Source organism: Lepidochelys kempii, chromosome 21 (assembly GCF_965140265.1).
Source record: "Lepidochelys kempii isolate rLepKem1 chromosome 21, rLepKem1.hap2, whole genome shotgun sequence".
In the NCBI taxonomy this organism is placed as follows: domain Eukaryota; kingdom Metazoa; phylum Chordata; order Testudines; family Cheloniidae; genus Lepidochelys; species Lepidochelys kempii.
Window position 1 is genome coordinate 9,069,763 of NC_133276.1, and position 25,846 is coordinate 9,095,608.

A 25,846-nucleotide genomic window follows, 5' to 3' on the forward strand; every position below is an offset into this window, starting at 1 on the left:
CTGCCGGACTCGCTGCTCCCGGCGGCTCCGAGTCTGGGCCCGGCCCCGGCCCGAGCTGGGGTGGGGGGAGGGAGGCGGCGCTGGCGGGTCCCGGAGCCCGAACGGGGGCCCCACGGCGCCGGCCGGCGGGACGGGCCCGGCCTCAGCGCCCGCACGGCAGAGGCCGGGCAGCGCCGCAGGTACAGAGACCCCCGGCCCGCTTCGCAGGGCCCCCCCCGCCCCTCGGGGACCCCCCGCCCGCCCGCCCCGCCGCCCGGCACCTTCCCCCCGGGATCACCTGGGACCCGCCACCCCTATGGGACCGCCCCGGCCCCAGCCCCCCAGCACCTCCTGCCCCACCCCCTGCCCCCCCAGCACTGACCCCCGTTATCTCCTCCCCCCAGCACCTCCTGCCCCCACCCCCCAGCACTGACCCCCGTCATCCCCTCCCCAGCGCCGACCCCACGTTATCCCTTTTCCTGACCCCCCCAGCGCCGACCCCCGTCATCCCCTCCTCGGCACCCCCCAGCACCTCCTGCCCCACCCCCTGCCCCCCCAGCACTGACCCCCGTTATCTCCTCCCCCCAGCACCTCCTGCCCCCACCCCCCAGCGCCGACCCCACGTTATCCCCTCCTCGGCACCCCCCAGCACCTCCTGCCCCCCCAGCACCCCTTGCCCCCCCAGCACTGACCCCCGTTATCTCCTCCCCCCAGCACCTCCTGCCCCCACCCCCCAGCACTGACCCCACGTTATCCCTTCTCCTGACCCCCCCAGCGCCGACCCCCGTCATCCCCTCCCCAGCGCCGACCCCACGTTATCCCTTCTCCTGACCCCCCCAGCGCCGACCCCCGTTATCCCCTCCCCAGCACCCCACAGCACCTCCTGCCCCCACCCCCCAGCGCCGACCCCCGTCATCCCCTCCTCGGCACCCCCAGCGCCGACCCCACGTTATCCCTTCTCCTGACCCCCCCAGCGCCGACCCCCGTTATCCCCTCCTCGGCACCCCCCAGCACCTCCTGCCCCACCCCCTGCCCCCCCAGCACTGACCCCCATTATCTCCTCCCCCCAGCACCTCCTGCCCCCACCCCCCAGCACTGACCCCACGTTATCCCTTCTCCTGACCCCCCCAGCGCCGACCCCCGTCATCCCCTCCCCGGCACCCCCCCCCCCAGCGCCGACCCCCGTCATCCCCCCCCGTCATCCCCATCCCCCCAGCGCCGACCCCCGTCATCCCCTCCCCGGCACCCCCCCCCCCAGCGCCGACCCCCGTCATCCCCCCCCGTCATCCCCATCCCCCCAGCGCCGACCCCCATCATCCCCTCCCCGGCACCCCCCAGCACCTCCTGCCCCCCCAGCACCCCCTGCCCCCCCAGCACTGACCCCACGTTATCCCTTCTCCTGACCCCCCCAGCGCCGACCCCCGTCATCCCCTCCCCGGCACCCCCCCCCCCAGCGCCGACCCCCGTCATCCCCCCCCGTCATCCCCATCCCCCCAGCGCCGACCCCCATCATCCCCTCCCCGGCACCCCCCAGCACCTCCTGCCCCCCCAGCACCCCCTGCCCCCCCAGCACTGACCCCACGTTATCCCTTCTCCTGACCCCCCCAGCGCCGACCCCCGTCATCCCCTCCCCGGCACCCCCCCCCCCAGCGCCGACCCCCGTCATCCCCCCCCGTCATCCCCATCCCCCCAGCGCCGACCCCCATCATCCCCTCCCCGGCACCCCCCAGCACCTCCTGCCCCCCCAGCACCTCCTGCCCCCCCAGCACCCCCTGCCCCCCCAGCACTGACCCCACGTTATCCCTTCTCCTGACCCCCCCAGCGCCGACCCCCGTCATCCCCTCCCCGTCATCCCCTCCCCAGCGCCGACCCCCGTCATCCCCTCCCCGGCACCCCCAGCGCCGACCCCACGTTATCCCTTCTCCTGACCCCCCCAGTGCCGACCCCCGTCATCCCCTCCCCGGCACCCCCCCCCCAGCGCCGACCCCCGTCATCCCCCCCGTCATCCCCATCCCCCCAGCGCCGACCCCCGTCATCCCCTCCTCGGCACCCCCAGCGCCGACCCCACGTTATCCCTTCTCCTGACCCCCCCAGCGCCGACCCCCGTCATCCCCTCCCCGGCACCCCCAGCGCCGACCCCACGTTATCCCTTCTCCTGACCCCCCCAGTGCCGACCCCCGTCATCCCCTCCCCGGCACCCCCCCCCCAGCGCCGACCCCCGTCATCCCCCCCGTCATCCCCATCCCCCCAGCGCCGACCCCCGTCATCCCCTCCTCGGCACCCCCAGCGCCGACCCCACGTTATCCCTTCTCCTGACCCCCCCCATCACCCCCCCAGCTCCGTCCCCCGTCATCCCCTCCCCAGCACCCCCCAGCGCCGACCCCCGTTATCCCCTCCCCAGCACCCCACAGCACCTCCTGCCCCACCCCCTGCCCCCCAGCACTGACCCCCGTTATCTCCTCCCCCAGCACCTCCTGCCCCGACCCCCCAGCGCCGACCCCCGTTATCCCCTCCCCAGCACCCACTTCCCCACCCCCAGCGCTGACCCCCCGTTATCCCCTCCCCCTAGCATCTCCTGCCCTGACCCCCACGGCGCCGATTCCCCGTTATCCCCTCCCCCTAGCACCCACTTCCCCACCCCCAGCGCCGACCCCCCATTATCCCCTCCCCAGCACTGACCCCCCAGCACTGACCCCTGTTATCTCTTCCCTGGCCCCCCAGCACCCCCTGCCCCAACCCGCCCAGCGCTGACCCACCGTTATCCCTTCCCCTGACCCCCAGCACCTCCTGCCCCGAACCCCCCAGCGCTGACCCCCGTTATCCCTTCCCCTTACTCCCAGCACCCTCTGCACTGACCCCCCCCAGCACTGAGCCCTGTTATCCCTTCTCCTGAGCCCCCCAGCACCTCCTGCCCCGACACCCTGTTATCCCCTCCCTCTGACCCCTCAGTACCTCCTGCCCCGACACCCCCGGCACTGGAGAGACAGGGAATGTTGGACACAAATGTGAGATATTTAGAGAGCGGAAGAAAACTGTCAATTAGAGATGAATTCAAGTTTGGGGGAGTCCATGGAGGAGCATGAAGACTCACCGGGAGGTTTGGATCTGAATTCTAATGGATAGGAAGGCAGTGAAAATTTTTGAGCTTGGGAGTGATATATGCCTTGTTTCCAGATACAAATGGCTGGACTAGGCATTGCATTTCTCGCAGGCTTCATCCACGCTGCAGTCGGCAGGCAAGTTTGCAACACGTGTTGGGATGCTCGAGCTAGCTTTGCTCAAGCCAGCTTACTCAAAATAGTGGTGTAGCTGAGGCAGCATGGGCTAGCTGCCTGCATATGATCCTGCCTGGCTGCTAGCCTATGCCCCTGTAGCTACACGGCTGTTTTCAAAGCTAGCTCGGCTATGCCTATGCATGCTGCAATCGCGCCTCCTGGTTGCAATATAGACATACCCACAGAGTGGGCAATCTCCAGATTGGGATTTGAAGACACAATAAATAGGGGTTAAAGACTCCTGAAAGCCTGTGTCTTATTAACATTTTTGCTCCAGGGCTGGTATCGGTCTTAACATGGTCTCTGCTGGTAGTGTTGTGCCAATTGGAAGGGTATTCGCTCACATGTTCAATGCTGGCTGTCAATCAGCTTGCAAACCAAAAGCTTTCAATTTAGCCTTATGCATCCACTGCTCCTAATGAGGAGTGACCGGAGCTCTCCACCTGTGTGTTGCACATAAACATAGGGTCTATAATAATTTTGGAAACAGAACAAAGCCGTGCAATAGATTAGCATTGCAGGTGCAATACACAGTACATGTCAACTCATTTGAGTTAGAAGTGCATTTTTATTTGTAAGCTCCTTGGAGAAATTATTGGCCTCTGCCTAAAATTGTCATTGTTATGTAAAACTTGAAAAAGTGTGATTCTAAAATGAAGATTAAATTATTTCTCATCTGCCACCCTCCCAGGAAAAGGAGCTATGTCATCATTTCACATGATTGTTTTCAACCCACGTTTCTCAAAAACGTAAATATTAAAAACACAGGAAGAGATTACAAGAAGAGGAGGTGATGGCACTATTGTGAATTATAGTGCTGGAGGGTGTTTGGTGCTGTCACAGTTTTGAGCTGACCACCAAATTCACACCAAAGGGAATCGAAGAGTTGAGCTATGCACTGGGACACTCAATAAGAAGAACCGAGATATGAGCTGGGGAGGATTACAGAGAGGATGGAGTTTTGTATGTGGATGGCTTTCCTTTCCTTTCCTTAGTTTTTAAAAAATGCTTTTTTTTCTAAGGTACAAGCAGGAGTTAAGCATCCAACTTCCATGGAAAGTTGATGGGAGTTAGGTGCCCAGTCCCCTTTTTGTGCTTTTGAAAATCTCCACCTTTATTGATAAGGTGACAGGAGTATCACAAGAAAATTTGCCAGCTGTGATTTCAGAATCTCTCTCTCACAATAAGATGGAAAATGATATAAATCCTGCCTTGGGCGTTTTGACAACCTTGGAACCTTGTATCTTTTTGAGAATACTCCCATCCCTTGGCTATAGGCAGTTCTCTCCTTAGGGTATGTAGCTGGGAGAGCGCCTCCTGGCTGAGCTAGTGTGCTAAAAATAGCAGTGCGAATTTTTTGCACAGGCAGCAATTCTGGGTAGCTACCTGCGTCCAAATCCTCCCGACCCTGTGGGTATGAGCTGGGGTGGCTAGCTGTCCATCCTGCTACCTTTAGCATGGTAACTCAAGCAGAGCTTGGCTGGGAGGCACATTTCCAGCTACAGTGTAGGGAAAGTCACAAGTGCAGTGCAGTCACAAGTGCGCATAGGGCTAGGAGTGCTAGCTGGTTTCATTTCCCCCGGAAAGCACAGCCAATTAAGCATGGTGAGCAAGAAACCATGAGAAATGGTATTGTAGATATTTATATGCCAAAGACACAACTGACATCTGGGTCTTTAACAAAGGATAGCAGCATTTTGCTTCGCTTGTGTATAGGCTATGGGGGATTTTAGCAGATGGCTGGAGCAGCTGGTGTGGGCAAAGGGAGCTGGATGATGGACGCTCAGAAAGAGCTTTGAAGCACTTGTGTGTGTACAGTATGTAGGCAGACAGTAAATAAGGAGGGTTCTTGAGTTCTTTCCACTGTCTTGTAGAAAGTGATGTTTAAAATATGTTGTAGTCAATATGAAACATTTCCTAAAAATGTCCCACTTGGATATACTGGCTTGTGGGTTTTTTCAGTTGCAGATAAGTTGTTTCGGTCAGCTAGGATATGCTCTGGATGTGTAGCATAGACAGAAAATGGCATGTTTTCAAAGGATTACTCGTTGAAAATATAGTCTTAAGAATCTAGGTATCTGCATCAAATGGATACAGCTAGAATAGCCAGCAGCAAGGCATTGTCTAGGAAATCTGCAAAGATCGTTACATGGGTAGTTTTATCATCTCATTTTCTCAGTTCTGAGCCTTAGAGCCTTTCAGTGGAAGCCATAACTCTCTATCCCAAACGTTTTACAGAGCCAAAGAACTGAGTGACAGAAATACTCATAGAGGGAGAGAGAAACAAAGAGGCAAAGGAAAAAGTTGAAGTTTTCTACTGAGCTTTAAAATAGGATGGAGAATTGATAAGGTGTGCGTGGGTGGGGGGTGGGAGAGGATGTTGATAGTGGCAGGAGTTGTAGAAGAGAAGGCTACTTGTGCCAGCAGTGACCAGATTAGTTGAAAGGCAGAGAGGAGGCTGATGCTAGATTAGTGGTCAAAGTCTGTGAGGTCTGCTGGAGCAAGTTCGTGGAGGGTTTTACAAACAAGGAGGCCAATTTTGAACTGTGTCATGAACCTATGGAGTTACTCAGGGTTGAGGATGATGTGATTGTATTGATTGTAAGAAGGCAGGCTGCAGAATATTGCATTTTCTGGAGTTGGGGGAGCTGGGACAAAGAAAAGCCATTGAGAAGGTCATTGCAAGAGTGAAGTTGAGAAGAGACTTAAGGCTTGTCTACTCTACATTGGCATCGCTGGTGCTGCAGCTCTACTGCTGCAATCCTGGAGCGTAGATGGACGCTGTGGTGACAGAAGGGTTTTTTCCATCCCTGTGGTAACTCCACCTCCTTGAGCAATAGTAGCTAGGTCGACAGAAGAATTCTTCCGCATCTACACTGGGGGTTTAGGTCAGTAGAACTGCAGAGCTCAGGGATGTCAGCGCTGTAGCTATGTCAACTTAAGTTTTAAGTGTAGATCAGGCTTAAGATCTGGATGAGGATTCATCAGAGGTAGGATTGGGGCAGTGGCAGGCAGAGGCAGTGTTTCAGAGGTGTGATGGAGAGAGACCCAGGTATGGATAAGGAAGGAGAAAAAAAGAGCAGAATCAAGTCTGACCGTTATGTACAGTGGAGGCAAATGGGATATTATTTGTTACTGTAATAGTCAAAATGTGCTAGCTGTACATGGTCACGGCCGCAACCTATACATGTGGGCTTGAGGATACTGCTTTTGCCCAAGAGAATCATCTTTGTCTCTGAACTCTTGCTAAGCTGGAGTGACTGATGATGAAACTGATCATGTGCCAGAGCTTGAAATTTTCAATAGCATCTTCATTTCATTTAACTCTTGTAATCTCAGGCTAGTTGTCCATACAGATTTACACTCTCACTTCTTGGACTACTCGATAATTAACACAAGGCGTCCTTTGGTAGTGACTGGGTCTGATTCTGGTGCCCCTGGTTTGATGTTGCGTTCAGTAAACTAAAGTGTGTAATGCCCGTTTTTCCTATTACTAGTATGTGCCTTTCCTGTGGACTAGACACTTGCATTCTCTGACAAGTACTGAATAGTTGTTTAGTTTTGTGTATGTCTGGAATTTGTTCCTTTTATGATCCAAAATAGAATAGCTATTGTGTTGTTTGTCCACTGGCTTCTATAGCTTCTTGCTCTCTGAACCTTGTTAAGAACCTTCTGTCTAATTCAGATGCATACAGATTCCTAAAAGCAGCAGATACATGTGATTGTTAGTATCTTGGATGCTAATTACTAGTATTATAATTTATTTATATTGAAGTAGTGCTCAGAGGCCCAGTAATGGATCAGGATCCCATAATTAAAACATAAAATTTGTCTTATTTCTGGAGATCAATATTGCCCAGTGAAAAGAAAGTTGCTTGTGTTCTTTGAAATTTTATTTGCCTGTCTGCGTTTCTAGCCCCACTTCATTTATGAATGGTGCTGAGCTAATTCCTTAATAGCTGCACACACATTTGGTGTGTCTTTGAAAATGCTTGGCAGGCCTTGTTCGTTCTGCTGTAAGTGCAACTCCCGTGAATGTCTGTGCCAAGTTCAGTAGTGACATTTGTAGGGTGGAAAATGGATGTAAGTGGCAAAGTAGGGTACCTTGTGCTGAACAGGCAAAGGGAGTGTAACTTACAAACCAAGAGAGGGATGTGGGAAAAAAAGCAGCCAATAGGAGGAAGTAAGCAACTGCTAGATGCATTTCCTGCTGATGTACATCTCATTTTGCTCACCCAGTGAGATCTGGATTGGTCTGTTTACACCTATGTTCTAATTTACCCCCAAAATGTGTAATTTGTCAGGTCCCCGCTGGATTTGGTCCTGGGTCTCCACTGGATTTGTCCATGCAGTGTGTTACATAAACTTACACTTATAAATTGTTGCTTTAATTTATGTTTTTCTTAACTTTTTAGAAAGATTAATAGAGAGATGATAAAAATCTAGCTCTCTGTCTTTCTTTTCTCTGCCAATCTCTTTGATTGTATTCTTGTCAGGTGAAACATGGCACAGTTTCCACGGAACTCTAGGTGACTTCTTGACATCCAGGTTACCATGACACTCAGCAGAGGACTGTGGGAATAAAGTGGGAATCCCTCCCCGCCCTCAAAAACCACCTAATGGCCTCAACTGGGTAAGAATCAAGCGGGACTAAAGAGTTACAAACTTTCTTCTGTCCTCACGGATTATCTCAAAGGCACTGCACTAGGGCTAGGTCTACACCAGTGTTTCTCAACCTGGGGGCCGAGACCCAAAATTGAGTCGCCAGAATGTTTCAAAGGGTTGCGTGGCAGCTCCTTTGGCTCCTGTCCCACAGGTCTGGCTGGGCTTGCCTCCCTGCTCCAGACACTATAGCCGCTCAGGTCTGGCCCAGCCATTATGACGACGGGAGTCCGGATGGGACAAATTTGAGTGAGTGGCACTGCAACCCCATGAGTCAGGTCACAACTCAGCTCACAGAAATTTGGTCAAGTCAGGGGGGCGGGGCCAAACCCGAGTGGCGCTGCAACCCCGGAGATTGCAATGTCCGGAGCTGAGAACCAAGCCCAGCTAGCCCCACAGCACAGCAGCTGCAGGAGCCGTTGCTGTGGGGTGAGTGCTGGGCAGGACCTGACCGAAACCCCTCAGGGCCTCCGCCCCAGGCTATTTACTGAGTCACAACGAGCCATAAACATTTACAAATTGGTCCTGAGCCCAAAATGGTTGAGAACCACTGGTCTACACTACAAACTCTTGCTGGCATGGCTTTGTTGGTCAGGATTGTGATCTCTAGCCTAGACACAGTTATCGTGGCAAGATTGTGCTTTCGCTTGTACAAGCTGTTTCCACACAAGGAGTGCTTTGCTGCTATACCCTCCGGGGAGAGCTATACTGGTGAAACACTCCTAGTGAGGAGCTGGCTAGTGCCTAAGGAATTCTTCCTTGTTGTGGTTAGTCATAAGAAGGGTAGTTGGTGCCAAAACTCCAGAGTCACTTTGTTTTATGAACAGCTGCTGTAGCCCCATTGTGTCACATTCGCTGTTAGTTGCTCCATCGGTGCATAACTATGAAAATATTTTTCTATTAGGCCAAATATTTTTCTATTAGGTCCAGCTAGTCGCGTAGCTGAAGTCGAAGTATCTTAGTTCGACTTACCTGGTCGTCGACTCCGCTTACTCCTCCTGCCGAGGTGGAGTACAGGTGTCGATTCGGGGATTGATTTGTCGCGTCTAGATGAGACGCGATAAATCAATCCCTGATAGATCGATCCGGCGGGTAGTGAAGACGTACCCTTAGAAAAATCACCGGGTGATGCGTATGTGCACTGTATGGCCTGCCTGTGGCATTGCACCCTGGCATGCATACCCACTCCCCCCTTCATTGAAGGCATTTAACTTCCAGGACACTTACAGGGCTCCGCTGAGCCATCCCAGCCTTTGCTCCACCACTTCAAAAGCTTGGGTCATTGGTTGGGATGAAACGATAATTATGGATCAAAAACACAAATGAAATTGTGCCCTTATCCTCTGTTTTTTTTTCCTCCCCCACCATCCCTCTAGGGCTCACCTGGTATGCTAACGTCATGGGGAGCTGCTATAGCTACCTGTGCAGAGACAGTGTCCCGAACAACCACCCCTCCAAATTTAAGGTAATACCCTTTATCCTAGAGGGAGAGCTCTGCAATTGACAGCAGCCACTGGGAATCAAGGCCTGCGAAGTACAATCCAAATGTCATGGAACCTACACATTAAAGCCCCTTCTCTTATGGGGGAATTCTTCTATATGGAATTCTTCTATATATCAGTGTTGCTGATTTTTAAGCAGGGAATCCCCTGCTTGCTGGTTCCATTCTCTGTCGTGTAGAAGGATTTGCATTGGCATCGAGATTCAATCTCCCCGTGCCAGAGAAGAAACAGATGCAATGGGAAGGGAAAATTGGATGGCTCATGTGTTGCGCAACCTTTCAAATTGGGCCCAAGTGAGTGGGCATCAAAAGTTACCACCCTATGGTAGCTATGTGGTGGCTTGTGTGAAATGAGTGAGTGCATTTCAGCCTAATTGGCTGTAAACAGGTCTCCAGGTTGTAAAAGCACAGCACAACTGGCAGTAGTTGAACCATTTGACAGTCTTAGCAGAGAGGCCAAGAACTGGAGAGAGACTGAACTCTCCTCTTCCCTCTCAAGGGTGTCCTCCCCCCCCCACCACCCCAATGCCTGTGTTGAGGCACATTAGCTGAGCTGGCATGGGGCTGCAGTCTTCAGGGCTGTCGAGGTGGAATCTTTCACCAGCAATGAATTCACACCCAAATGACCTCCCCCTATCATCCGAGAGCAAGGCATGTTAATGAGTCGAGGGAGAGAGTGCTGGGGCTCTGGTAGCTTCCAGGCAAACTTACATCTGTCACATCTCCTTGTGTGAGCCTCCTGATGTGAGCTTTGGTGCCCCTGCAGGTAACAAACGTGGATGATGAGGGTAACGCTCTGGGATCTGGGATTATGGAGCTAACGCAGATGGAGCTCATCTTGCACACACACAAGCGCGATGCTGTCCGGTGGCCGTACCTTTGCCTGCGCCGCTATGGCTATGACTCCAACCTCTTCTCCTTCGAGAGCGGACGCCGCTGCCAGACCGGACAAGGTGTCATGTCTTTTGGGGGAACAAACCTGTCTAAAGCTTTCAGTTGCAGAGTGCTGTAACTGCTTGGTGCTGATTTCTCCCCTGCTTATCACGTCTCGGAAACCGGCTTTATACCCTGCTTCACGCGCACAAGCGATAGGACGGCCCTAGGGTACTGTAGTGTGTTTGCATGTGCATTTAATACTCCCAATTAAGACATTAATGTTGGAAGCTTGTGTTTGAGGGCAGAGACATCATGTGCTATCACTCTTGTGGCCTATTGTGGCTCACTTGTTTATATTTATAGACTTAAAGTAACTAGGCTATTGAGAAACACATCTAGAATTGGCTCTCATTGTACCTTAAGGTAAGCAGTTTTGGAGTGGGGTTTCAATTGGATCAGAGACCATTAAAGAAAACCCAGGAAGAAGTTAGTGATTCTGTAGGCTTACTCTTCTGCGTTGGCACTGAGGAGGTCAGGCTTGACAAAGCCCTGGCTGGGATGATTTAATTGGGGATTGGGCCTGCTTTGAGCAGGGGGTTGGACTAGATGATCTCCTGAGGTCCCTTCCAACCCTGATATTCTATGATTCTACGAGGTGCTAGAAATGCCACCTTTCTATGGGATGTGAAACCAAGGTCCCACAAGGTGCTTTTTGCAAGGGTGAGGCTGTTGGCTCTGGTTTCCTAGCATATTTCAACTTCAGATATTTGCTTTTGCATGCATGTCATCATCTATGTCCTCTGTACTACGGTCTGCCAAGCCTCTGCTCTGTCTTCATTTAGGTCCCTTCTAAAAGGCTTGCTTGTTGCACAATGATCCAAAAAAGTGAGTCAATGTTAGTTTTTAAAAAACTCCTGTCCCCCTCTGTTCTGGTCTTTCCAGTGTATTCTGTCTTCTCTGTCTGCCTTGTTTAGCAGTACTGCTACTTTTACTGCTTTTTATCCATTGATCCTGCAGGGGGGGGGGAGAAAGGGTAGCTCCAAAAGTGCCCCAGTTTTTACATGTGGGGAAACTGAGGCATAGATATGACGTGACTCACCCAAGAACACACCATTAGTCAGTGGCAGAGCTGGGAATAGAGCCTATGTCCTGATTCCCACTATACCATGCTGCCTGTTAAACTGTGAGTTTCGTGGCATAAGGACTATCTGTATATTACTTGTAAAGAGATGAGCATATTCTTGGCACACAGCAAAAGGAAAAAAAAATCCGGTTATGTCCCCCAATTAGCATCATGTGTGTTGAAAAGTCCTCCGATATCTGAATAAAGTCCACGTCACTGTTCTGCGTCTGTTTATAAAGTACTGTGTGCATTTACAATGCTGTGTGCTACTCTTTTATAATATTTATATAAACAGGATTTGCCTTTAGTGGAATTGCATGCTTATTGGTTGTCAGCAGTGTGGGACCTGTGTCTTTTTGTGTGTGTCTACTTTCCCTTTTGCAGGATTCCAATCAGTCGTTGGAATGCTGTTACATTTACTCGGGTTTTCTACGGAGCTCTAGATAGCACAGCTAGGGTAGAGACATTCACTCTTCACCTACAAAGAGAGCTTTCAGAGGGCACAGGCTAAGTCATCCATGTCCTCTATATGCAAAGATAAATTGTATGGAAGCCATACTGTTTTGATCTGCGTACATTTCCTCTGGTTCTTTTCCTGCTCATAGGAGACTTTTGCACTTAATTGATTTTGCTTGGATCATTCCTCCCTAGACCCAGTGAATAAGACGGCTGCATATATTTTCTGGCAAGAATATTTTTTCAAATTTTTCTTCAGAGTAGCAGCAGTTGTTGCCATGCTGTTGTCCTTGTTGCTATGGCTTTTGTGCATTCATGTGTGTGCGCACCAGCATGTGATTGGTTAGTTCTGCGCATGCTGGCTATTGGTCAAACTATTTATCTGGGGAGCCACCGTGTCATCTGATACATTTTAAAAGTGGGGTGCAGTTGCCCGTCTCTTCCACATACATTCCAGGTGCCCAATCCAGTTCCCATTAGACTTCATTGACAGTGGGAGTTGGATCAGGCCCCAGGTAAAATGAAAAGAGTGGAAATTACAGGTGAAGAGCCTCATCTGTGACCCAGTATACCATTCTTATCTCCAGATGTGTTAACTAATGTGAAGGTGGCATTAGATGCACCAATTAATTGATCAGTAGCAACTGTGGTGTTATGTTTCTAGTGATGTAAAAACAGGATACACTATACAGAAATATCACCTCAGGGGGTGTTTTAATATTGACAATATCTTACAAAATATTTCCCTGTAAATCATAAATTTGTGTGTAGAGAAATACAGGACTTGCCCAACAAGGTCAGAGGAGTTGTCAGTTTAATTTAGTATCCTGTTTGAAATATTGGCTCCCACCATGAGCTTTAGAGGAAAATTGAAGAAGCTTCATGACGAGCAATTGTGTAACAACCGGTCGGTGTATAGAGGAAATTTCTTCCTAACCCCGGACATTTAGTATTTGGTTTGTACCCTGACGCATGAGGGTTTATACCTCTTACATATTTGTGTACTATCTAATGGAAGGGTGAATATTCTCATTACCTATATAATGTCTAATCTCTTTTTGAATCCTGCCAAGCTTGTGTCCTTATCCTATGACAGTGAGTTCCCCAGGATAATTGTGTTGTGTTAAACAGAAACCTTTTTCAATCAGATTTTAGGTTTTGTTGCTTTCCAAGGATGAGACTACATTCTGATTAAACTAGGATTGTATTTCTCTCTCCCCACCCCGCTTCTTTGTATATGCACAGGGATATTTGCCTTCAAGTGTTCAAGGGCGGAGGAGATCTTTAACCTGCTGCAGGACCTGATGCAGTGTAATAGTATCAATGTGGTGGAGGAGCCAGTCATCATGACTAGGGGCGGTCACTCCACTGAGCTGGAGCTATCCCGGACACCCCAGACACCCAACAGTAAGGCTTCCAGAGTGGTAGGCCCAGGGGAATGGAGGGGTAGAGGAAGTTTCTCCAAGTTTATCTCTGTGTTGGGTGCTGGTCTCCAAGCCCAGGCTACATTCCCCTAAGCAGCTGGTGTGATCTATCTGGCCTCTGAGCTGGGTCCTCGAGTCCACGTATGTTCTGTGCAGCATGCTTAAAGCCCCACTTGTTTGCAGATGTGATACCTTGTTCCCAAGGAAATGGGAACAAAAACTGCAAATATCAACCTTGTTCTCCGACTCCAGTCAGATTCCAGGAGGAGCCCTGCCAAGTGGCCTCTTTAGGGAACAGAGGGCTCCTGAGGGGAACCTCAACTAGAAGAATGTGTGTTTGTTTCCCACTTTCATAGCCGTGACTTAAGTGCTGGTAAATTTAACCCAGGGGGCCTAGCCTGTATATTTACAACAGGTGTACACATGGTAGGAGCCTTCCCCAGCCAAGCAGGCTCTGCCTTTCAAGCACACCTGTTTAATAAGGCCCTTTGAGAAGCTGTCCCATGGTGCAGATGCAGCTGCATCTGAACGCAGGGCCAGTGTGATACTCTGCCTCTAAAGCATGTCTCTCTGAATTCTCCCTCCAGCTCTGGGATACACTGTTCCAGGGTTCCCCAACGGATTCCACAGCTTCCCTGGGGAAGCCCCATCCTACTCCACAGCCCGACACCCTTCCATGAACAGCTTGAGACACTCCTCTATTGGGGAGGACTCCACACATGGCCTCATTGGGCCGGATGAGCAGGTAAGACCAGGTCTCCCGATCTCCATTGCTGCAGGGAACTCGTAGCATGTCTGCCCCTTCTCTTCTAGGATTCTTGTGGGGTGCCAGGCTCACACTTCTGCTTGATGCTAAGGAAGCTCAGGGACCCTCTTACCTTGTCAGTTGCTCCTTCTTGGCTGTTTTACTTAGTTTCACTGTTGCAAATTTGCACCAGCGTGACTACTGGCTAAAACAGCTGCTCGCATTGAGAGCTGGGTGTAGCTTCCCCGGTCGATCAGTAATGATCTGCCCCTTGTTTGACAGCAGCATGCAGTTCCCTCCTGAGACTGTATGTGCTGCTTCCACGTCTCTACCAGCCCCAAGCTCAACTCTAGGCTGGATACCGAAACTCAGGTTCTTGCATGGTGTTGTGTTACCTCTGTACTGCCGGGGCAGCTGATCTTCGCTCTCTGTGGTTAGGCTCATGGATTTATCCTACCAGCTCAGTCCATTAGACCCAGTGTCTTGTCTCCATCATTGTCTGATAGCTGCTGCTTCAGGGTCACACAAACCTAGGCAGGTGTGGGCTCCTTCCTCATGTCATTGCTGTGTCCTAGGATACTTTATATAGACCGCTCAGGAAGACATCTCACCTTGGGTAGATGGAAATTCACATGCTCCACATCAGAGTTTGAACTCAACTTGGGACCTGTTTAAAAATGGGGCCTCGATATTTTGTTTTAAACCATCTCATGTGCACAAGTTGCTCAGGTTGAAAGGAGCCTATGTGAGGGCAAGTCTGTGCTACAAACTTTTGTCACCACGGCTATGTCAGTCGGGGTGTGGTGACGCGTGATCCGTGGAGGACAAAACTGCACTGGCAGAAGCCCCTGTTCCAGATGTAGTTGTATGGGCAAAAGCACAGTTTTGCTGGTATAACTCATTTTGGCGGGGGGGCGAGGGGGGCTAGAATAAGCTTTACTGGCAAAAGCACAGTTTTGCTGGTATAAGCGGCATCTACACGAGGAGCACTTTGGTGGTGTAATATACCAGTATAACTGTACCAGCAAAGCACTTCTAGCATAGATCTGGCCTCTGACCCTGGAGAGCCACACATCACTCCCTGATGAATAGTGGCTCTGATCGTAAGGGAGAAGCTGGGGACTTATGGGAGCGAGGAGCAGAACCGAATCAGGCCAGACTAACGGGGAAGCTTTAGAGCCATATTATTTCCCCCTTATAACTGCAGTTCTTCAGGGCAGTTTCTAGATGAGCAGTGTGAGGGGGAATACAATTGAAATCTGATAAGTTGCTGCTCATCCTGCCCCTTAGAAACTAAATTCACATCCATGAGAGAAAACAAAACTCATTCCTGTCTCCAGGTGCTGGGTGTTTGGTTTGCAACAGTTGATGTGTAAACATAATTTTATCAAAGCTGCATCCCTTTCAGTCAAGTTTCACTCTCCGCTTTCTCGGCACACTGCCCCTCCAAGTTTTTTCAAGACTCCACCTCCTCCCTCCCCCGCCCTGCTGGTTTATCAGCTGCCAGACCCCTCACTCTCCTCACTCACATTCTCAGCTGTATTTACACTCAATCCCACCTCCACCCCCTGTATTTTTGTCTCTGATCTCTTCCTGTCTTTATCACCCTCCCCAGCATCACCCTCTGCCTCTAAAATGCATCTTCTCTCCCTGCAGTCCCACACCTATGTGAACACAACCAATGGTGAGGAGGAGATAAGAGGCCGGCACTGCATGCATTCGCTGCCTGAAGTCCACCCTCCTTTCCTGCACGGGAAACACAGCTGCTCTCTGGAGGACCGAAACCCCCAGGTCTTCCTGCAGCCAGGGGAGGTGAAGTTTGTGCTGGGCCCTGCCCCAGTTCACAGGCACATGGTGAAACGTGACAGCTCCTGCCGTTACCATCGGGAGTGCGGTGGACACATCTGCGCCCCTAACAACAACAACGAGTGCAAGGATGAGTGCCTCGTGCCCAGGTGTGTGTACGAGAACGTGAATGGCCTGCTGCCTGCTGGGGGCACGTCTCTCCGGCGTGGCGGGTGCTTGAAACTCACCCGGGAGGACCTGGGCTTAAACAGCTGCTCTCACCGCAGGACGCCCCTGCTGCACTACGAGAACCTGCCTTCCTTGCCTCCTGTGTGGGAGTGCCAGCCGCTGCGGCAGGACGAGGACTCTGGGGACGTGCTGACTCCTTCTCCGAATGGCTACCCCGAGCCGGACGAAGACGACCCCCTGCAAAACTACATGAACTCGGAAAACGCTGCACTGCGCAGCGGCCTGCGTCGGGATGACTTCTTGCAGCACAACCACAACGGCACGCCCAGTGTCTTCAGCTTCGACTTCCGCCAGCCCTGCCCGGAGCAACAGCGGCAGCTCAACTACATCCAGGTAGAGCTGGAGGCTGACCCCCCCAAGGGGCGCCAGAGCCACAAGGTGCCCGGCGCCCCGCTTTCTGCCACCCACCCAGCTGGCAGGATGGACTCCTACGCGGTCATTGACCTTAAAAAGACAGCAGCCATGTCCAACTTGCAGAGAGCGCTGCCCAGAGACGATGGGACTTCAAGGAAAACTCGGCATAACAGCACCGACTTGCCTGTGTAAGGGAAACACTGAGGGCAAGCGCTGCATTGTGGCTTTCGTACCTGCCTTTCAGCGTATCGTGTAGTGTGACTTTTGTTCTCTGTTGCCCTGATGCCCCGTTAACCTGATTGCTCAATACAGCATCCTGGGATAGCTCCATCACGCAGACTTTACAAATGTCTGCCTGCCTCTCCCCGTCTCTCCGTTCCTCCTGTGTCATTTGTTTTTAAAGCCTTGCAGAGCAGCAGAAAACGTTTGTTTATTTATTTATTTATTTATTTTAGTTATTTTGTGGGGGGCCAGCATTCGAAATGGCACCAAGCGGAGTATAAACGTGAACAGGTCATTCATGGACCAGGGTCAATCCCCCTGCTTTCATGGCCTCCATGTCAGCAGCCGGTGCAGAGAAGACCGCAGAGGGGTGGAGAGCGTATTGAGAGCATTTTAAAAAAAAACATAGGAGCAGGGGGAAAGACAGGGAATGCAAGTGGAGTTTGAGGTTTGGGATCAGGGAGCCCTTGGTGTGTACATCTCTGTCTGTCTTTTTTTGTAGATATTCAGAAATGTTTTCCAGCAGCCCGTTTATTTATTTGTTTTATTTTTTTATCTATTTATTTTATTTTGTGAATGTTCTTTTGCATCAAAGTTAAAAGTGCTAAGCCAGTGGCATCATGCAATGGATCTACTTGGTGTTCAACTCCTTTTTTGGGGCGGGGGCAGGGGAGATATGGTGAAATGGTGATGTATTACATCCAGATGCTTTGTGGAACACAAATGGGGAAAGAGTAGCTGTGACTCAAAGCTCAGTTACCTGGAATGCACTGGTGGGAGTGAGTGCAGAACACATGGAAGTGTGAGCATAACTGCGAGGCAGCCAAGCTTGGAGTCCTATCTAAGGAGCGTTGCCTACTCCCACACCACCTCGCTGAGTCCATGTGAAATAATTGACTAGTGTTTTGGCTAAATGCATGGCTCGTTTCCTTGTATTGTAGGCTCAGAGTACTAAACTGAGCTTTACTATAACTCCATTGGCTTTGAGTGGTTGTAACCAGTAACCCCAGGGCTGAATTTGATGTGAACCATCAGGCCCTTCTGTAAAAAAAACCAAACAAACTTGCGCATGACATTCTACTTCTCTTCCACTGTGGGATGGTCCAGTGATAACATTCTGTATATGGTTTCACTTGCTACAGGCCACACCAATCTCTGCAGCATGAGGCATTCATTGGTTCCACTTTGCTATTCCCTCTCATTTCTGAGAGACATAAAAGAGCTCTTGGAATTATATTAACTTCTGCCTTATCGCTTTGAAACTTCCTCACCCTCTTCCACAGGATCTGAATCATGCCATCCAATTTTCTGAAAGCTCTCTCGGGGTTGGCAAACAGAGCCATCCAAACCTTCCTATGATGTCTTTGCCATTGGTATGTTAACAGACTAGAGTCGGTGAAAGGGAAAAGCGGGATCATCTGCTTATATCTCAGCCCTGGAAGTCACAAACATAATCTGTTGATTACTGAGATTCTTTCCAGCGCTAACAGACCCAGCTTCTTTTTGGTGCTGAGGTGTTGCCTTGAAAAGTGATCCTTCTAGGGGCAATGGCAAGGAATGTAGCCACAGCCCTACAAATAAGTAAAACTGATGGATATCCATATAATCTCTTTACTCTCAGGTCAGGAACTCCCTATCATTTGTAGTGCTATGATTCTTCTCATTGGCTTGGTGTCTGCATTACAAATAGCAAACACACCACCACCACTTTCAGAAGTGAGTGAGTTTTGGCAAGCCTTTGACCTCTTGTCTTCCATGCTTCCCTCCATCTCTTTTTTTTGTTCTATAACAGAAGCTAATTATTTTTAATATATGAACTGACTTTATTTATAGGGAAACTGTCAAGTAGTTTATGCCCGAACTTAGGTTTCATTAAAGATGAGGAAGAATTTTTTTTTTAAGTAACTGTATAAAAATATTTTCATGAAAAATCTCAATTAAGAGGCTTTTTTTAAAGGTTTAAATATCACTCTCCCCTGCAGCTTTTGCATCTCAGACATTGCAGCGCTGAAGAATGCCTGAGAATCTTTAGCTGAAACTGACTAACTGCTGAATTTAAATTGACTTGTCTAGTTTTGCTCACCCAGCTGAGAGATGTGCAAAACATCCAGGCAAAAAAAAATTATTTGTAAAACAAGTCAGGATATAGGTTTTGTTAAATGTGTGCTTGATCTTGACAGAAAGTCTTTAAATGTCACAATACGAATGTGTTAGAATTACATGGCAGCGGATGCTGCAGATGCACTCATGGACCCCTTCACGGTCAAATCTTGGAGCATGAATTTCATCCCACTTTGACCATGCCAAGTTTTATCTGTCTTCATGTAGGCCCTGGTCCAAAGTCCACCAAAGTCAATGGAAAGACTCCCACTGTCTTTGGTGGGCTTTGAATTGCCCTTTTATGGGCAAATGTTACTTGTTACAGTGCTTCACTGGACCAATCCAGCACTCACTGAAGTCTGCTGAGATCTTCCATTCCATTCACTTGCAGCCCGGATCAGAGTCTATTCTCTGAATTCGTTGCTAGCATTTGGCATGATGAACTATCTAGCTTAGTGTTGTTATGATTAGGTGTGTAGGGAGCCTGGCACACATCCACAGCAGTAAATCAAGTCCTCTAATACCTTGATCACTTCCTCATTGGTCTGTAGCAAATGTATTGATCTAACAGGTTTATTCAGTTAATGGAGAGGATAAAACGTTTTTATTTCACCACATCTAACGTGGATTTTAAAAAGTGATTAGCGGGGCTGTGTACAAATAATGTTAATCACAAATGATCACGAAGTAGAAAGTGGTTGCCTGCTGCTAGATGAGTGCTCTTAACATCAGGATAAAAGAAACAGCATGTTCTCTCACTTCCCTCTGTCCTGGATTTTGCTTAGCCTGCGCGAACTGCAGACTTTCAGGCCTTGTCCACATTACAGTTGTGCTAACAAGCATCTTTAGCAGGGCCCTATCACAATTCCTCTGATCAGCAATAGTTTTCTGAGAACTAGGTTAGTTAGACCATGCTCAGATGCACCCACAGGATACCCCAGCTGGTTAGCTCTCCGTTGTTGTATGTAGCATGATTTTATAACATAGTTCTCGGACATTGCGTCCATCTACACCATGACAGTATTAGGGGATCTGGTTACAAAATGCCTGTCGCCCACGCAGTTAGAGGAGAGTTGGTCTTGTAATGCAGATGGGAAATGTCTGAGGCTTTAGCCTGTGTTTGATGCCCTGTTTACAGCTGTATTTGTAGTGCAGGTGAAATGGAAAAGTCGCTGTCCACATTGGCCTAGGAAACAGGCCTAGCAACACCCACGTTGAAGAGGAGCTCTTACTAGCATGGTGTAAGTCATACGTTGGACAGTCTCAGCACCTTTGAGAGTAAGGGGGAGAGAGGAAAAACCAGTATGTGACAGGAGCCATCATCCCTGTTGTATTGCGGTAGCTCCACTCTGTTGTGAAGTTTCCTGTATTTGTTGGTGACTCTGATAAGATTTAGAAAGTGTGTCTCTCTTTAAGAACATGTAATATATTAAAATTGGGAGTGGCTGGTGGTGACAATCCTAGGACTTCAAGATCATCTCCTGATGGAGATGAAAGGCTAAGAGGGAAGGGTGAGAAGGATTGAGATAAGAAAGAAGATCCTGTAAGCTATTTGTCATGCACTCACTCATTTGGCAGATGGGATCTGGTGCTAAGGCACTTATAAGGCTTGTGCCATTTTCTTTCTTTCAGTAAATCATGGGAAGTGACCTCAGGTGATGTGGGGCCTAAGCCTATGAATCACTGAACATCCTCCTGTCCCATTGAGTCTCATTGCTTTGCAGGATCAGGGCCTAGGAGGTTTAACAGCAAAGCTAATCTAGTCCCAGACAAAAAGGTAAATTTCCTCATTCTGCCCCATGTGGGCCTGCTACTTGCTATTGGCTAGAACTACCTCGAGATCACAAAGGACTCTTGACACTACTGCAATAGCAGAAAAGGACTCCTTGACCATTGGACCAAACTCTTCCTGGTTGCAGCCTCTTTAGCTTTGGTAGGGTTACACCCAAGATCAGTATGGTTCCTGGCATTGGAATAAGATATCTCAGACCCTGTCCTTTCCCATGGAAAGGGGAGGGGCCTTTCATTGCCTTTTGACAGAAACATTGGGTTCCTTTAAGTGTATCCAAAGCCACTCATCTGTACAGGTAAAACTGTATCTGAGTACAGATCTGTACAGTTTACCTGTCTTGGGAAAAGTCAAATCAGGTGTAATGTAATAGGTGAGGCCTGGGGCCATGTTGTAGAGTTTGCTGTCATAGTGTTCTCTCTCTAGAGTGGGGGAGTTGTGGGGAACAGTATACCTGAATGAGTATTTCCAAAACTCTAAATGAGCCAAGAGGCTGGAATCAATCAGACTGGTCTCTTCAAGGCACTGTTTGTTAACAACACGGCTCTGTGGGGCTTCCCCCCAGTGCACCCACACAGGCTGAAGCCCCTAATATGCCCCGGTCTGGAATGCCATTCAGATAGTCTAGTGTCACCGACTTCCTGGATGACCCTGGGCAAGTCACGCTACCCTGTGCCTCAGTTTCCCATCTGTGAAGGGGGATAATACTTCCCTATCTCACAGGGGTGTTGTAAGGCACATGTGATTGGGGTACTGTGGCGATGAGGGCCATATAAGTACATAAAGATTCTGACACTTTGAGTTGGTTGCCTTATCAAAGCTATAATCCAGTTTATAGTGGTTGATAATGGATGATGCACCTGCAAAGTGGGGGAGATGAAGTAGCTAGACGTTCTCTCATCACTGAGGTTAGAGAAGAAGCCTCTGATTCCATCCTGGGTGGTTCTGATTTAGTACATTTGTGGTTTGATTTGGAGTTTGATTTTACAAATTGTAGTCTGGCTGTGTCTTGATTTACTGTCTCTCGAATTCTCCATTCCTTATGGCATCCCTGTGTAAGAGGAGTGCAATGTTTGACTCAGCAGGCTTTGTTCATGAGAAGCTGCCGATCTCATGAAGAGGTTCAAGAGAGAAGTGCCAGGGGCAGATTGGCTCTAGGGGATGGCTGAGTAGAATTGAATTTACAATTTAATGCTCCTTGGAACCGTGTCTCCATAGCATAGAAGGTCAAGTTCAGCTTTTGAGCTGGGTGGGAAGACTTCCGGGGATGGAGAGAGAATCTGTGCAGGCAAAGTGGGAGAACCAGTTGGCCACACTGTGAATGGATAAAGGCTTCTTAAGGCAGTTAGTCATCTCATGGGCTTGGGGAGACACAGCCGTGGTCACCTGACTTGAGTTAGCCAGGAATGTATTAGACCAATAGCTCCACTGCTCTTTCATTCTCTGGCAGCTTCATAAGGGTGAGATCTCCTTCCATGGACAAGGTCCTTTCCCAGTCTCCATCCTGTTGCCTCGTTTTCGACAGCCAGGAGAACACTTCATGGAGCACAGTGTGAGCTGTGCTGCATGAGAGCTTCTGGGACCAGAAACAGAAGGGAAGCCCCTGCTGATGAGGTTTCCATGTTAATAAGTGTGGTGTGGTGTTATCCAGCCTCATAGCTTCCTCTAGTGGTCCGATGTGGGACATTCTCAGGTAGAAGATGGGAGTTTTCAGTGGCAGGTTGAACAGGCTTGGACCTTTTTTATTTGACTTTTTCTAACCATCAAGTTCCTTGATCTGTTTGATTAGAAGTTGCTTTGGATAATGGATGGTAGGTAGCCTGTAACCCAGTGGTAGTTCTGTTGGAATCTCTTATCCTATGATTCTCTTTTGGTCTGGAATTATTTATATTTATGGAGCACCATAGGTATTCCTGGCACGGTTACAGATCTAAAATAAGACACAGATCCCTGCCCTGAGGAGGTAATCTGTGGAGCAAATTCAGTCCTGCTGTAACTCCACTGACTTCAGTGGGGTCACACAGGAGATGAATTTGGCCCCAATTATCATTGTTAGAAACCTTCTAGTTCATGACAAGAAAACAGGACATCTCATTCTGTAAGACTATATTTGCCTCCATATCGTGTTCTTTTAGTGGTTGCCTTTCTTTTCCTTGAACATCTTGCCATGAGCCTTGCAAGGAACAGATTATTGGACTATACAAATGCCTGTGCACCTGTATCTTGGATGTGGGTTAAATTAGGAACCATCATCCACATCCCAATGTCCCTACTCCAAACATGCTGTGACCACCTCAGCTAATACAACGTAGGCAAAAACCAGAATGTTTCATCTTTTGTAGTGGCCTTCATAAACCTTCTTGGTCTCAGAGTCAAAGGTGCTCTCCAAAGCATTATATATCTGGCTCATTGCACACCGCTGGACACAAGGAGCTCAGCATCGTAAATGGGTGAGTACCTGCCCCGGAGACCTCGCATGTGCTAACACAAAAAGGAATTAGCCCCCAAACTGAATTGGCTCCATGATGAGGAGCACATCATCTCTTAAGGCTTGTCCTGTGGATGGAGGGCTTCCTCGGGGATCGTCCCTGCACTGATCTGTTCTGTGTGGGGCTGATAACATGGAAAAGACCATGTGTCCTCAGGAGGCTTTCAGCACAAGGAGATTTTCTTTAGGTTTTTGAGTAGCTTAACCTTTGAAGTGTTTTTTCTTTCGGTTTTGAAGTTAGGCAGTTGGACTCCCTCCCCATCGCCATCTATTTATGTGATTGCCAGGGAATAGGTCTCATCTTAAGGACCGTGTCTATTTCTAGCTTGTTTTATACAGTCTAGATGCCTACTTTTCTCTCTAGGAATGGAGAGGAACTGTAACGTCTTTGGTCTGAATGCTAGTAATAGTTACCTGCCTTACAGGGGTATTGTGAGGATTAATTGATGTTTACAAAGTGGTTTGAACACAAAAAATATTACACAAATACGAAGTATTATTATGTAAGCCACTGTGTCCACTGGAAAAAATTCCCAGCTGTTGCTGTCTTTACCTCCAGTGGGAAGTGGCCGTCTAAATACCTCTAACCCTCAGAATCTTCTCTGTCCCACACTAGGAGGGGAGTGTTTCTATACCTCTCACACCAGAGACCCCTGTGCCTCACACTAGGACAGGTGAGGGTATGTGTGTCTCGAGCAGTCAGTTGTTTGTTTATCCCACTGTGTAGTGTGGCCCACTGGCTAGGCCTTAAGAGGCTTGGGTTCTATTCTCAGCTTTGCTGCTGGATGACAGTGGGCAAATCACGTCCCCTCTCCATGCCTCAGTTTCCCCATCTGTGAAATGAGCATAATGATAGTGATCTCCTTTGTAAAGCACATCAAGATCTGTGGATTAAAAGTGATATACAAGAGCTAGGTATTATTAACATAAGGTCTCTTAGTCATCTCTGCAGCCACTTCCCATTTTCCGTAGGCATGATGCTATCCAACCCCATCTGACTTCACCCTTACCATGCAGTATCATTCATCAATTGCTTAGTAGTAATCTCAGTTCACCTGTTATGGCACCCTTGCAGCCTGTCTGTCTGCAGAGTTTGTCTTCCCACCATGCTTGGCTCATCGGAAGCTGAGTGTTTTGTGTAGGTAGCTGAAGGGGAGTGGACTCCTGCTACCAAACAGGACCAAATGGGAAGAAGTTAAGGGATAGGGTAGGCTGGAGGTTGGGAAATGAAAGCCAGGCAGTGGGTGTGGGGAACATGCCGGTTCTAAAGAGGGGATCCTATTGGTTTCCTTCCTTTGTGTGTGTGACTAAAGTCAAAAGGCCCAGGCACATCTATGTTAACCTCAGGCTCTTATCCTGTGTGATTCTCCTTATTGTTACTTGTACTGGTGTCTTTGATACTAAATATTTCTGATGTGGCGGAAAAGCAAAGGCACTTCGGGGCTCTGGTCACCAGGGATTCAAAGCTGTTCTGTCCATAGAGATCGGTCTTTCTGTGTAATTATTTCTATGGGTTATTACTATGGATATCCATTCAGTCCCTGTTTATATTTCATCCAGGTGTAACCTTCAAGGCAAAGAGCCTTAGTGCTGTGTGAGCTGAGGAGTGCTCCTGTCTTATTCTAATGTGCACTAAGAATGTATACAGAATAAATGGAATCTGACGACTATCTGGTGGAGGGTGTGGCTTGTTTGGTGTTAAATAGAGTATTGTCCAGTTTAAAGATGAATTTTAGTTGCTCGTTTAAGTTGGAGACCCGGCGTGCTGGCCAGAATCAATCCTAGCGTAAGTAGGCGCTTTCCTTCATGCAACTCTGCCGGTGCTCCGAATCCTGACCTGCTATGCCAGTCTTGGCCTCCCCCCACGGGTCTGCCAACACGCCTCTATCCCAACCTCCTGTAGCCTCTGCTGTGTTAGTCCTGGACGCCACCTCTAGCTCTGCCGGTATCTGGCAATCCTGGCCTGGAGCACTACTTGCCATTCTATTCCTCATCTCGTGACCAGCTGTGCCAATGCCCCCTAGTCCTGACCTGCACTACGCTCTGTTTTACCAGTCCTGGGCTCCCCACAAACCGTTACCCCAATGCGCTTCAATTCTGACCACCTGCTGTTCCAGCCCTGTGCCTTTCCCGAGCAATGGAACATAAGCTTTTCCATGTGAGAACAGCCCATTGCTCCATGTATCCTGTATCCTGCCTCCAGCAATGGCCTCTACCTGGTTATTCGCTGTGTAGGGGGAGACTTTCAAAGGAAAAATGGAATTGAAGCACCTGCCTGCCATGTGTGCCCTTGAAAATCTCTCATTGTTTATAGAAGGTGCTTTGTGGAATATGCATGACAGTTCCTGCCCAAAAGAGCTTAAATCTAACCTGGATAATACAATACAGAGCCCACTGGTTCCAACAAAAGGAAGTGAAAGGGCATTGCAAGAGAGGTGTGTTTCAAGTTATTTGTGGGGAGCTCTTTGGCTGGTGGGATTTTAGGGGCTGTGCCAAGCACAAAGGGGCACCCTTGAGTAAAGCATAAAAAGGACAATGGTGGAGATGGAGGAAGAGACTAGAAGTCCCAAAGTGCTGACTAGCTACGATCTATTTAGCTTTGAGCTATCCCTTAATAGCAGGCTCCTGTTTGAACTTATCAGCTGGTGAAATGTACCAGAATAGGTCAAACTGCAGGCATTTGAAATCTCAAGCATTTGAAAATCACATCAGACCCCCCCCCAAAATCCTGAGATTGGCTTAAAATCTTAAACTTTTTAAAAAATAACAAGTATTTGGGGGACTTTCTTTGTGCTTTCGGATGTGTGAGCCTTTAGGG

At 49.3% G+C, this 25,846-nt stretch overlaps 1 protein-coding gene across 5 annotated transcripts; it reads left to right on the forward strand.

Moving 5' to 3' along the window:
* FRS3 (fibroblast growth factor receptor substrate 3) lies at positions 1 to 24,698 on the forward strand. Of its 5 annotated transcripts, none has more exons than XM_073319521.1 (8): positions 1 to 179; positions 3,946 to 4,217; positions 7,751 to 7,887; positions 9,293 to 9,381; positions 10,184 to 10,370; positions 13,118 to 13,279; positions 13,884 to 14,041; positions 15,698 to 24,698. In XM_073319521.1, exons 4-8 carry the CDS (start codon positions 9,316 to 9,318, stop codon positions 16,619 to 16,621), a joined length of 1,497 nt encoding a protein of 498 aa, XP_073175622.1. In that variant the 5' UTR covers positions 1 to 179; positions 3,946 to 4,217; positions 7,751 to 7,887; positions 9,293 to 9,315; the 3' UTR covers positions 16,622 to 24,698. The 5 variants fall into 5 exon arrangements, with proteins under 5 accessions (XP_073175622.1, XP_073175619.1, XP_073175624.1 ...); XM_073319523.1 differs by lacking the exon at positions 1 to 179 and adding an exon at positions 2,825 to 3,076; XM_073319518.1 differs by lacking the exon at positions 3,946 to 4,217.
* The last annotated feature ends 1,148 nt before the right edge of the window (positions 24,699 to 25,846 follow it).

Excerpts from the sequence above, each read along its gene's own strand:
- FRS3 (XM_073319521.1), top strand. The coding sequence starts at position 9,316 with ATGGGGAGCTGCTATAGCTACCTGTGCAGAGACAGTGTCCCGAACAAC. Across the intron at positions 9,382-10,183 it reads ACCACCCCTCCAAATTTAAG|GTAACAAACGTGGATGATGA; the intron begins GTAATACCCTTT and ends GTGCCCCTGCAG. Across the intron at positions 10,371-13,117 it reads CCGCTGCCAGACCGGACAAG|GGATATTTGCCTTCAAGTGT; the intron begins GTGTCATGTCTT and ends GTATATGCACAG.